This window comes from Halyomorpha halys, unplaced genomic scaffold (assembly GCF_000696795.3).
Source record: "Halyomorpha halys isolate HHAL.00 unplaced genomic scaffold, Hhal_1.1 Scaffold190.1, whole genome shotgun sequence".
NCBI classification, from domain to species: Eukaryota; Metazoa; Arthropoda; class Insecta; order Hemiptera; family Pentatomidae; genus Halyomorpha; species Halyomorpha halys.
The window spans coordinates 459,954-474,097 of record NW_027105456.1 but is presented as its reverse complement, the minus strand read 5'-3'; the positions used below and the strand labels follow the sequence as shown (position 1 = coordinate 474,097).

Sequence of the window (14,144 nt, the reverse complement as noted above, 5' to 3'; positions counted from 1 at the left end):
AATTACGGAATTTTAGGAATTGTTTGAGTACAGTTATGGATTTGCGTGTGATTTGGGAAACATGGTTATTCCAAGAGAGGTGTTGATCAGAGGTGACACCAAGGTTTTTTATTGTAGGATAGAAGTGAATAAAAGGTATGTCCTTATAGAACGTAACGGGCCCAGCGTTTTCAATTCCTAAAATTTACCATTTTCGAAATAACCAATGTAGTGAGACCACTATAAGCAAGGGCGTCAGTTCAAAGACGTTACAAAAAATGAGTTGAGTTGAGATCTTCACGGATCACAAGACACAACCACACCTTCAAAGGGACAAGAGGGATATACTTCGATTCTTCGGTAAAAAAGGTAAGATTCATTGAGCGCAATTATTCGTCATACACTTAACACTAAATATAATAGGGGAGCGAATAAAAAAGAACCTTTTTTAGATTCCATTGTTCCTATTATAACTTACAGTTTGCCATTTTAATGATCACAGAACGTTTGTTGAAAATAAAACAAAGAAGGCCATCATAGAAGAGGTGGTTAATATTTTTTCCATCAATCCAAGAAGGCTGATGCTCTCTTCATCGGCTCTTATATTTTTGTATTTATTGAGTGTATTGATGTACAATAATTAAGTTTATGCTCGATTTTTAAGTTTCATTTTCAATAATTTATTGCGATTATGGATAGTCAAAATTTATAAAAGTAATGATTGAATTTTATGAAATAGAAATAAAATGGTGAGGATATTTCTTGGAATGCAGAATTAAATATATTTCTTATACCCAACGTATATTTATGTCTCAGGTCTGCTCCCTCTCTGCGAAATCCTGCCTATGCCCATGTATATCTCATGTATAGGTAAGCAAGAATAAAAATTGTGCATTAGGGCGTATAGGTATTCATTAACATTGCTGGAAGTTTGGCTTATTTTTGTACTTCAATTCACTGACCGTCTTCTTCTTACATAAAGATCTACGTTCAATAACCCACCATTTATCAATTTTAAAGTTCTGAATAATTTATTGAGGAAACAAAGAAACCTAAAGAGAAAAATCTTCATTCATTAGAGAAGTATACGCAGCGGACAGAAGACCAGAATAAGGATGAGAAGAAATGACTACTGAAAAGTCAATTGGTTAATTTGGTAGTCAAAAGCTCACACAAGTGGACCCAGACGAGGGGTTCTACGCACCCTCCACAACAGCGGTTCTCAAAATGGATGCCGCGGCATCCAGGGGTGCCCCAAGCGTGTGGCAGGGGTGCTGCAAGTCGCTCTCTCAAAATATTATTATAAAAACTAGCAAAGATATAATTCATTTCAGTATTTACTTTGCACTGTTTTTTTCTCATTTACTAATATACTCAACGGCTCATGAGTACCATTCTGTAAGAGGCTAAAAAACCAGGGTGACAGACAGAATCAACAAACTGCAAAACACTAGCCCAAGACAGCCAAGTGTCGAGAAGATCTACAAAGTCTGTATAACCAAACGAAAAAAAAAATTCTCAGATTAAAAGTTCAAAACAAAAACATTCAAAAAGTACCTTCCTCTGTAGTGCAAGAGCCAGGGTGAAAAAAAGACTTTTATTTCACCCCAATTTTGGATCACTTTAATGAAAACTATGTATAATTAATTAATGTATAAAATAAAATTACTAATCAAAACTGACGAGTTTGCCAAGTATAGGTAGTGGGAATAACAAATGGTAGCTGTTACGTACGTAAAAAAAAAAAAAAAAATCATTCGGAACTTAATATCTTTAAAACTACCAACAACATTAGAAAACATAAGAGAATATAATTTTAAAGTTTAATAAATTTTCTAAAATGTGCGACTTAATAAACATATTTATTTAATAAATAAATCAAAACTTGTATCCTTTTTTGTCTCAACACTTTTTATTTTCACCAGTCCAACGTTTCGGCCATTTTAGCCATCCTCAAAGACATCTTCAATTATAATTTCTTCCTCACATTAAATTTAGAGTTACTTTTGCAGGCTATTCTGCCCAGGTCATTCATTAATTATAAGTTAAAAGCCTATTTTTTTTTAAAATTTAAAATCATAAATATTTAATTCTTCTTATATAAGAAGTTATCTTATACACTTATGGTGTATATGGTAGTGAATTTGTGTGGATAATCTTATATAAGAAGAATTAAATATTTATGATTTTAAATTAAAAAAAAAAATAGGCTTTTAACTTATAATAAATGAATGACCTGGGCAGAATAGCCTCCAAAAGTAACTCTAAATTTAATGTGAGGAAGAAATTATAATTGAAGATGTCCTTGAGGATGCCTAAAATGGCCGAAACGTTGGACAGGTGAAAAATAAAAAGTGTTGAAACAAAAAAGGATTCTAGTTTTGATTTATTTAATAAATAATTACCTTGTCTCAAGAAACTGAAATAATATAATTAAAGACATATTTATGTTCCATTGTTCGTGAGATATAGCTTTTTAAATTGAAATATTTCGTAAAAAGGCACTGAAAAATAAATAATTAGTGAATTTATTTTGAGAGCAACCTATCTCAAAAGCCATTCAACGTATAGATGTCTATTAGCATTCAAATAAAGCTAGTTTAATGTACTATAAAGTAGTTTATCTCTGTACGCTTAGTAGTATTTATATTTTCATAACTTTTATCCCCACAACTAGACATCAACATTTTTTTAATATATTTTGGAAAATATCATAAAAAATACTACTACTAAGAAGATAAACGTCATAAACTACATTATAGTACATTTAACTAGCTTTAATTTGAGTGCTGGCAGACACCTGTACGTCATTTGGTTCGTGAGATATATTTTTTATAAATCAAAGTTTTTGTCTAAACAACTAGAAATCAACATTTTGTGAATTTAGTTCATCGAATATTATGAAATCTACTACTCTTACGAAGATAAACATTATAAATTACTTCATAGCGCACTAAACTAGTTTTAATTTGAGTATTAATAGACATCTTTACGTCGAATGGTTTTTGAGATATAGATTCCTAAAAAAAAAAATCACAAACTACTGATTTTTTAGTGCATTTATTATAACATGTTGCAATTTAAAAATCTATATCTCGAGAACTATTGAACATAAATAGGACTATTAGACTCACATTTTAGCAAATTTACTCTCCTTTAAATGATATTCTCTTAGGTTTTCTAGTTTTGTTGGTAATTTTAAAGATATAGAGTTCCGGATGAAAATTTAATTTTTTTAACGTTTTGAAACAGCCGCCATTTTTTAATTTCCCCTAACCTATACTTTGCAGACTCATCAGTTTTGACTAGTAATTATACATAGTTTTCATTAAAGTAATAAAAAATTGGGGTTAAATAACTGACTTTTTTCTCCTCTTGGGCATTTGCACAACTATATTGTTTAGCACCACTAGAATATTCTACCTATAAAACCCCACGAATTTCTGCGTCGAGTTTAGTTTAGGGTTGTAGGAATTGAAAACATGTACTTCAGTCCTTTTTGATTTATACATTGAAAACAAAGATTTTTGGTAAGAAAATTTATCTCTACAATAATAAAGAATATTAAATTATCTATCTAAGTGACTCCTATCTGAGTGAATCAGTCACAGGAAGTACATGTTCCCTTGTACAGATAAAAGAACGTGACATAAATTTGTTTTATCTAAACAAGTCCACATGTAGTTCTTGAGATATGGAGATTACAAATATTAGTCTAGTCAAATTAGAGACCTAACCCTAACATTCAAAAAATTAAACATAGATCTGTTTTATATTGTTTAGTAACACTACTACACTTCATGCTAGAAAGTCCTACACGTTTGCATTTCGAATTTTTTTTTTTTTTAACAATTTATTTATTGATATTTACAACTGTATACACATATATACAACAAGTAAATTTGCTGTAGGTGACATAGTAACATGATAAAAACATGTGGAGAATCTACCCACTGATAGAGCTCCAAAAACATTTCTAGAGGAGAAGATCTCGAGGTCATCTTCTTTTCAGACGCCTAGGAGGATTATTAGGTAATGAAGGAGAAGCCAGGTTAGAAACAAGTGGATTTGGGTGGTTGAGAAGTTTATTATGGAAGGAACGGTATCTGGTTCTGGCCAAATCGGCAACATATGGAATATTGAGGTCCTGATGGATGACTTGATTTGTGACAAAGTAAGGAGTATTAAGGATTTTACGAAGGATTTTGGACTGTAAGGATTGGATTCTGGAGGAAGTAGATGGTTTAGTGGAGCCCCAAAGCTCAACTCCGTATGTCCAGATAGGCCTGATAATAGTCATGTAGATCAGTCTTTTGTAATGGATTGGCAATTTAGACCGGTTTTCCAGTAAATGTTGCAATAGTCGGAATCTACGAGCAGTTTCTTGTCTTTTTTTAGTCTTGTATGAGGATTCCATGTCAGTCGTTTTGTCGAGATGTAGTCCTAAGTAACGAATCTGTTCGACAGGAATAAGTGGGGTATTATTAAAGGATATTGTAGGGGAAGAGGTCATGGGTTTACGTCGAAGGGTAAATGTGATTTGGTGGGATTTATTGGAATTTATTTTAATCCTCCAGTTTTGGCACCGTTCTTCAAGGGTGGTGATATGGGATTGGAGGGCATTTCGAATTTAGAATGCTGAAATGATCTATATTAAAAAATAATAATTATAAACGAACTTCAATAAATTAATATTTATTTTAACACTTACTGTTTTTTATTTTTTTTTTTTAATCATTTATTTTGTATAATTCGTTACTCTACAATATTATATTTTATCTTGTATTAGTATTAACTACTATATAGTTAATTTATTGTTATGTATAATTCCATTCTTGTTTGCTATATATATTTTTTTTTAATTAAGGCTATTGTCTCGTTCTGTTTTTCAGAGCTGGTGAAGTCCTGAAATTCAGGACGAAATGTCGGCAGAAGTAAATAAGTTTTGTTTATTTGCTGAACGCACCCACGACCATCTCCTCTTATCTTATAATCTTTTTAATACGTTATTTGAATTATTTGATGTGTACAGTCATTACATTATATTAGAACTTTTGCCATGTTGTTATTATAAATAAGACTAATCATTTACTTATGTTACTATGTGATAAATTAAAATTGTCATAATGAAAATTATATCTTATAGATATAGAATATAAATATAGAAAAATGGCGGAGCGATCCTTTCTCCCACTCCATGGTATGGAGAAGAAGGGACAAAAACTGTTGGGTCAAACAACGTCCGAACTCCCACCTAATTCTGCCTTTAAAGTTTTTGTCCAAATAACTAGAAATCAACATTTTGTGAATTTAGTTTGTCGAATACCATGAAAACTACAATTCCAACGAAGATAAAAATTATAAACTACTTTATATTGTACTAGCTTTAATTTGAGTGTTAATAGACATCTTTACGTCGAATAGTTTTTGAGATATAGATTTCTCTATTTGAGGATATTGCTAGGGACGTTGATACAATTTTTGGATCGTATAGATTTTGAAATATCTTAAATTTCTAAAAAATGTTGACTAAATTTCCTAACTATATTAATATATATTATTTTTCGAATTATATTCAGAAATAAAATAATTTACCTAAATCTTTTGAATTTTATATTTTCACTGACTTTTTAGCGAATGTTAAAGCTTGACAATTCATTTTTTTAAAGGTAGGACTGTGGTCAAGAAGAACAGTAATCGTTCGTTATTTATTAATTGCAGGCGTTTTAACCCCCAATATAGGTCTTCATAAAAAAAAAAAAAAAAAAAAAAAAAAAAAAAAAAAAAAAAAAAAAAAAAAAAAAAAGATAAATCCACTGTGAGAGCAAAAAGAATGGTATATTAGGGGTATTCATGATGTTGTGTTAAATGTTAAATGTTTTACCATGTTAAATGTTATAAGTATAACATTAGGGGTATTCATGATGTTGTGTTAAATGTTAAATGTTTTACCATGTTAAATGTTATAAGTATAAGATTGTGAGCAGCCCTATTTAAAGTCATGTTAAACGTTAAATGCATAAGAGTCCCTAGTGGATTTTCTCAGCAACTTGCTGTATAAGCCTTTATGTTTATAACCTTCCTTCCAGACCCTCATGTTATTGTTTACTTCAGGTTTGATTTAAGTAATTAATTAAAACATGCCTAGAGTGAGTGAAAAGTGGAATTTGTGTGAAAGTTTAGCTTATGAAATGAAATGAAAAAATAACTTTATTCTGGGACATATGTCCCCTAAGAATAATTACATGGTTCATATAGTGAGATTTTTTTCTGGCGAGCGTTTACAAATTTTCAGATAGTAGATTGAAATTACATTGGTTTTTTTTCTCAAATGTATCATTAAAATTATCCATTCTGGTTTAATAACAGGGATATGAATACCACAAACACACGAAAGAACTGAGCTGTCACAACAACAAAAATGGCGGCGATCTCAACTGGTCTATTGTGTGACGTCATTCTCCATTTAACAGACCAAGTAACAGTCATGTTAAATGTTATTTCGTTTTACCACGGTAAAAGAAGGCAATTTTTTTCGATTTAACATGAGTTTTTCCATTTAACACGCTTTAACATGTTAAACCAAAGATCATGAATACCCCTTATATAAGACAGATGTGAAGATTTTCAAAGCCACTCTTCTACAGTCACATTGGTTTTATCTTCTTAATATCTAATTTTAGCACTGATTTAGTTCCCACCATCCCCTGACCACACATATCTAAAATTTCTCGTCAAACCATAGCAATCCTGAAGCAATACAATATAATCCTTTATCTGCTTCCACTCAAAACCCGTTAATCCTTAGGATCCTCTCTTGTCCCCCCCCCCCACTTTGACTATTTTTACCTGGTATACAGAAAACTCTCGGTTAAACTCGAAGCTAAACTTAAACGCCTTATGAATCGCATAGTACGATTCGTTTTCGGGACCACCACAGATACGCACATAGCCGAGTATTACGCCGAGCTGAAGTGGCTCTATCCATCCTACCGATGCCAGTATTTCCTAGCTTCTTTCCTATTCCGAGTAATTAGTATAATAAGGATATAGCACAGGTACTAGGAAGAGAATCAGTATTTCAAATTCTCATTCCAATCCCGTTTATCTGATATCTACCCTCCGCCTTACCGAACTGCTGCCGTTGACAAACCATTTTTCAACCCGAGCTGCCGTTCACTGGAACTCTCTCTACCATTCGTCATTTATCAACCCTTCCCTCGTTTAAAATCCTTCTGTTTAACGAGCTTTTTCTTCTCCAAAGTAATCCGACATTATAATAGTACAGATAACACAAATATTGAGCATTATCATGTATTATTTGTAAATATTCTAACTTCCTTTTTATTTTGTTTTTTCTGTATCTAAAATTATTGGTATCCTTTTATAATATAAGTTGTAATTAAGCGCAGCCACACTGTTTTGGCTAATATCCTTGTAATTGTTCTGAAGGGATCTAGTCCCAGAATAACAAACTAATTTTAATTTTTTAATAAGGACCAACATTTGTGACAGTTATCTTTCAAAAATTGATAGACTGACATGACTTGAATCACGAAGCCTCCTTGAAGCCAAGTAAAAATATATATATATGTATATATAGTTGACCGTAAAAATTTAAATATTAGAAGATGGTCAGGCTTGCGGTCAAAAAAAGAACAAATAGTTTATAATTATTTTAATGTCCGACGTTTCGCCCCACTTTGCAGGGCTTCATCAGGGCTAAAAAGATACAAAAAAAACTGAGAATATTACAACAATAAGATACAATAAGGTAATTTAAGCTAGGATAAATATTATGTAAAAATAAAGTGATAAGAAATTACATATAAATAAAAGGAAGGAAAACGTAAAATAGTATCAATATAAAATAAACTTGGTGGAGATGCTACACGAGCGCTCTCACGAACCCCTTTGACTCTCGACGGATCGGCAACGAGCTTAGGCCAACTCGTACAAGCCACTCATCCATATGCTCGCGAATGTCGGAGTTCGCCATGGCTTGGCCAACATGAGGCCCCTTAACATGTACCAACCCTTCCCTCTTTTAAATCCCTTCATTTTAACTACCTTTTGCTTCACCAATCTAATTCTTTATTATAATAGTACAGATATTTTGTGGTTGCCATTTGGTTTTGTTTTTTATTTAGTCAGTTAGTTTCTTAATTAATCTATTTTTTCTTCTCTGTATATAGGTTATAATTAAGTGTGGCCACACTGTTTTATGACCAATAAATTTTATTATAAAATTAAAATTGCCTTTGTAATTGTTCTAAGTACCAGTATAACAACTATTTTTCAGTTTTTCATGAGGACCAGCATTGTGACAGTAATCTTTCAAAATATGATAGACTGACATGACTTGAATCACGAAGAAAGAATCCCTGAAGTCAAGTAAAAATAGATTAAAATTTAGCTGTACTTAGAAGTCAGTGTAAATTAATTGCTGGCAACGGAGTCTCATGTAATGATATTTGAAAAATAAGATATAGAATTTCATAGTTTTTTCGGTAGCGAAATTTCATTGTTTCGCGCCCGTAAAAGCAAGAACGAGGAAGTCATATAAATTTTAAATTGTAATTTTCTGAAAATTAGCAATTTTGCGATAAAGAAGTTACAAGAACTATCCAAATTGTTAAGTTTTTTTTTAAAAATTTAAAATAAGGTTTTATTACTTTTTTTTTATTGTGGACCCAATTTCTTTATCATGCCCTTGCCTACCGCCTATTGGTACAAGAGCCGGGAAGAAAAATAGACAGTTATTTCACTCTAATTTTTGATTACTTTAATGAAAACTATCTATAATTACTTGTCAAAACTGATGAGTCTGCCAAGTATAGATAGTGGGAATAAAAAATTACGGTTGTTTCAAAATCCTTATAAAACATTAATTTTTCATTCGGAGCTGTATTTCTTAAAAATCACCAATAACACTAGAAAATCTAAAAAGAACATTATTTAGAGGAGAGTAAATTTGCTGAAATATTAGCCCTAAAAGAGCTATTTACGTCCAATAGTTCTCGAGATATAGCTTTTTAAAAAGCAATATTTCTTAAAATTCTACTGAAAGATTAGTTGTTAGTTAATTTATTTTGAGAAATCTATAAGAAATATACTTCAGGAACTATGTGACAAATAGATGTCTATTAGCACTCAAATTAAAGTTAGTTTAACGTACTAAAAAGTAATTCATGACCTTTACCTTCGTATGAATAGTAGTTTTCATAATATTTGCTAAAATAAACTGATTTATAGTAGTTCGGACAATACGTTTGATATATGAAAAATTTCATTTCAGAAACAATTGGACGTACAGATGTTCACCAGCGCTCACATTAAAGTTAATTAAATTTACTACAAAATAGTTAATTATAAATTAAGAATAAATTTATTTATTCTTTCAAGACGTTTATTTAATCTCTACTTTCTTCTTTTTTTCTGTATTTTTTTGTTTTATGTACGTCTCCTATACTTTTTAACTGTATATTTTACGTATTTTTTACTCTTGCCATTGTTACTTATTTTTTATTCTTATCATTGTTTATTCAAGTTTATTTTATATTGATACTATTTTATGTCTTCCTTCCTTTTATTTATATGTAATTTCTTATCACTTTATTTTTACATAATATTTATCCTAGCTTAAATTACCTTTAAATATTTATTCATAAGATTTATAGTTGTTCAGACAATAAGTTTGATATATGGAAAACTTCATTTCAGAAACCATTGGACATACAGATGTTTACCAGCGCTTACATTAAAGTTAATTAAATTTACTACAAAATAGTTAATTGTGGTTATCTTTGGTAACTAGGAGTAGTAGTTTTTATGATATTTGACAAAATAAACTCATAAAATGTTAATTTATAGTTGTTCGTATAAAATGTTGGATTTTTGAAAAATATATCTCTAGACTATAAAGGGGTTTATGACCTTTACCTTCGTAGGAATAGTAGTTTTCATGATATTTGCTAAAATAAATAGATTTATAGTTGTTCGGACAATCGGTTTGATTTATGAAAAACTTTATTTCAGAAACCATTGGACGTACAGATGTCTGCCAGCGCTCAAATTAAAGCTAGTTAAATTTACTACAAAATAGTTTATTATGTTTATCTTTGTAGGAGTAGTAATTTTTATGATATTTGACAAAATAAACTCACAATATGAAAATTTCTAGTTGTTCGTATAAAATGTTGGATTTTTGAAAAATATATCTCTAGATTCATAAGACACACATATGTTTCCCAACACTCAAAATAAAGGAAATTTAACTTACTATAAAGCAGTTTATGACATCTATCTTCGTAGAGGTAGTAGTTTTTTTGATATTCACATATGAATATAAATTTGGCAAATTAAAATTTGTCCGAACAATTATAAATCAATTTATTTTAGCAAATTTCATGTAAACTATTACTCCTACGAAGATAAATATCATAAACTACTTTATAGCTCATTAAACTAGCTTTAATTTGGGTGCTAATAGACATTTGCACGTCCAATGGTTTTAGAAATATAGATTTTTCAAAATAAATTCACTAACCACTACTCTTTCAGTAGATTTCTAAGAAATGTTGCTTTTTAGAAAGCTATATCTCAAGAACTATTGAACGTAAATAGCTCTATTAGGGCTAATATTCTTTTAGATTTTCTAGTGTTATTGGTGATTTTTAAGATATAGAGCTCTGAATGAAAAATTAATTTTTTGAAACAGCCGTCATTTTTTTATTTCCCCTACCTATACTTAGCAGACGCATCAGTTATGACTATTAATTATACATAGTTTTCATTAAAGTAATCAGAAATTGGGGTGAGATGACTCTTTTTTTCTCCTCTTGGGCTCATGTACTAGGTCTTATCACTGGTAAGGGCGTGTTGCTCGGATAACTTCGGCCATCTTCGGCATCTATCGCCCCCTACCCTAAACCACGACCTGCTTTAACATGATCAACACCCTTCAAACAACCTGCTAGGACTGAAATTCTTACTAAGACAAATGAAATTTCTTTCACGTTCTTTAACGAATAATAATGATAATGATATTTATAATAGATATTGTGTCATTCAGATAATATTTAATAATTTTATTTCATTTATATATAATTTGTTAGTATATAAAATAACATTTTATTATAAATAAATAAAAATAAAATCTATGAATAGGAGTATTTATAAAATAGTTATTAACTGTTTGTATTCTAACATAATAATATGAAAAGTACTTAATTATTTGGTTTGATTTTTATAAATCTTACCCAAAATATTCTGCTAGTTTAGTTCCCAATTCACAACTATTAATTTTATTTTTATTTCCTTCGTGTTCTTGCACTTCGGCTCTATCTTCGTATTTTTTCCTCCTCTTCAGCCCTCCCGGATCACTCATAACTGTACCTTTAAACACTGCTACTAAAAGAAATAAAACACTGAGAGATTCAGTGAACTAAAAAGGGAATTGATAAGCCTTGCAAGGGCGGTAGTGAAAGTGAGTTGGAAGCTAACAAGAGAAGGGACGCGTCTAGTCACCATGGACGACCTGCGCAGCACTACGGGTCCCTAGTGGCAGGGCAAGGAACCAAAATCAGCCCTTAAGGTTCGAAATTAGAAACGAGTTGTGACAGTCGATAGTGGTATCAGTGGCAACTTGTTTCTGTTTCTTCGATGCACTTACTTTCACCACATTCTGTACTCACCAGCCGTGAGGTGCTATAAAAGATAAGATAAGATTCCCATTATTAAATTTTCTACTAGACAAAACAAATGCCATCTAAATTAGACCGGTATTAGCAATGTTACATGTGCCTTGTTCTTTGGTACCAATATAATATTAAAAATCTAAAAAAAAAAAAATGATAAATTCTGTTGTTGTTGTTGATTGTTGCTTAAAGGCGTAAAACCCTCTGGCCATCAACGCCTATGGCATGATAAAATTTAAAAAAATAATAAAAAAATAAATAAATAAAATCGAAGAGGAGTTATAATTTATAAAGAAGGCGATGTGCTTTTAAAAATTCAAATACTAATGTAATTTTAGCTTCCTCATCTGCGAGAGCTTCTGATAAATTTGGGGTCAGTCCTATCCTGTTTATTGTTGGCAAATAGTGAGTACACTCTTCAAAAATATGTCTAATCGTAAGAATGGACTGACAATATTTGCACGTTGGAGGTGGCAGTTTTCTGATCAGGTGACAGTGCGTGAGGAGAGTATGACCTAATCTCAAGCGGGTTAGAGATAAATGATAAATTCTGTTTTTGTCAAGAATACGAAAAAAATAAAGCCCTAATGAAATCGGTAAAGTTTTGGGGGTCTTGGCTTTTTCCGAACGAATCGTTATTATCTACTTTTCCTTTTTCTCTTTTAATTATTCATAAAATTTATTAATATTTTGTATTTATCAATTGTTTATAATTTTTAACAATGAGAACTGTTAATAAAATAAACAATACTAAAGGTAATTTGCAAAAATTAAAAAAAAAAAAACATAATTTGAGCCCTGTCCGGCCATTTCAATGGGGATAAGTTCTACTTGATATTAATGATAATTTAATTTAACATTAAAGTAAACAGTATAGGAAATTAAAGCAAATATTAAAATTAGGTAAACATTAAATGATAATATACCTAATAGGGGGAAGAATATATATATTAAAAAAAATTATAAATGTACAAGGATAGAAATCAAAGAAGAAATAAAGAATGGATACAATAAAATACAATTTTATTTTTATTTTATTATTTTTTGATATATAATTTCTTCTCCCCAATTATGTATATTATCATGAAGTGTTGATAGTTGACCGTAGATTACTAATTGGAGAAGATGATCGAGGGGGAGGGGGAAAGGTGTGCGGTCAAAAATGCTTAAGTAAAAAACTCAGGTACGGTATGCGCATCAAACAACCAATCACCAAACTACATACATCCACAAGTTTTGTGAAATGGTCCACCTTTCCCAAGAAGCCCGAATGAAGGCTAGAAATTCTGGCCGAAACGTTAACAATAATAAATAGTGCGGTTAGTTTAGAACACAAATAAGTAAAAAACTATTTATTATTGTTAACGTTTCGGTCAGAATTTCTAACCTTCATTTGGGCTACTTGGAAAAGGTAGACCTCTTTGCAAAACTTGGGGATGTATATAGTTTGGTGAGTGAATGTTGTTTGATGTGCATACTTAAGCAGTATATATTTTTTTTGGAAGTAGATAGTTGACCATATGAAGTAGATTGGAGAAAGACCGGGTGGCGGTCAATAAAGCTATCAAAATAGTAGAAGATAACTATTTATTGTTATCCAACGTTTCGGCCCACTTTGCAGGGCTTCGTCAGGGCTGATAAGAATGATGAAAAATGAATGAGGTACTGACGTAAAAGAACATACAAACTGTTAGTTGGTAACAAAACATCATTCTTATCAGCCCTGCAAAGTGGCCCGAAACGTTAGTTAACAATAAATAGTTATCTTCTACTATTTTGATAGCTTTATTGACCACCACTCGGACTATATTCCTATAATCAGTATATTTTTTTATTTAACATAGCACAATTATACAATTTTAAAAAAGTTATAAGTCTGGATAATACTTAAATGTTATCACAATTTATATGTTTAGTTTATTTAATCTACCAAGTTCTTTAGGATTCCTTTTATTTATTTATTTCCAGAACCAAAATCTATATCAATTCGAAGTAAATAGCCGATTCAAGTTCTACGCTCGGCAAGATTGCCTCTATGGACAATAGAAGCCTGAGGAGACTGGAATTGTTACCTTTTTTACCAGGTATTTGTAGGTAATTAGGAGTTGCAGCAAGTGTCAAAAGTTGATCCGGCTTAACAAGTGTGCTATAGTTGTGGCTATCATTATCAACCCACCACCAGTTGCGTTGCTAACAATAGGTTCTACAGCAAGGGAAACAGGCCTGGAGACCCCTACCTTCCTATCCCCTCCCTGGAGTTACCTCTGGGATTAATGTAATCCTCAGGATCTAGTGTACGGAAGTAAGTTACGGGAAAAAGGTGAATAACATAGAAACGTCTGTTCTGAAATGCGTGAGGATTAATTTCAACTTTTTTTTTTTAATGATTTATTTATTGTAATTTACAACTGTACAAAATAATACAATAGGTAAATATGTAGTATGTTTCATATACACTTGAAAATC

At 31.0% G+C, this 14,144-nt stretch overlaps 1 protein-coding gene across 2 annotated transcripts in view; it reads right to left on the bottom strand.

The window, feature by feature from the left end:
• The window catches only part of LOC106679277 (ATP-dependent translocase ABCB1), a 92,506-nt gene that overhangs the window by 58,684 nt on the left and 19,678 nt on the right, over positions 1 to 14,144 (bottom strand). The window contains exon 1 of one of the 2 annotated variants that reach the window (XM_014418344.2): positions 11,241 to 11,642. The exons of the other annotated variant lie outside the window; for it this stretch is intronic. Coding sequence (XP_014273830.1) covers positions 11,241 to 11,368 — 128 coding nt within the window. The 5' untranslated portion in view covers positions 11,369 to 11,642. Of the gene's footprint in view, positions 1 to 11,240; positions 11,643 to 14,144 lie in introns of those variants that run through there. 2 annotated transcript variants of the gene reach the window in all.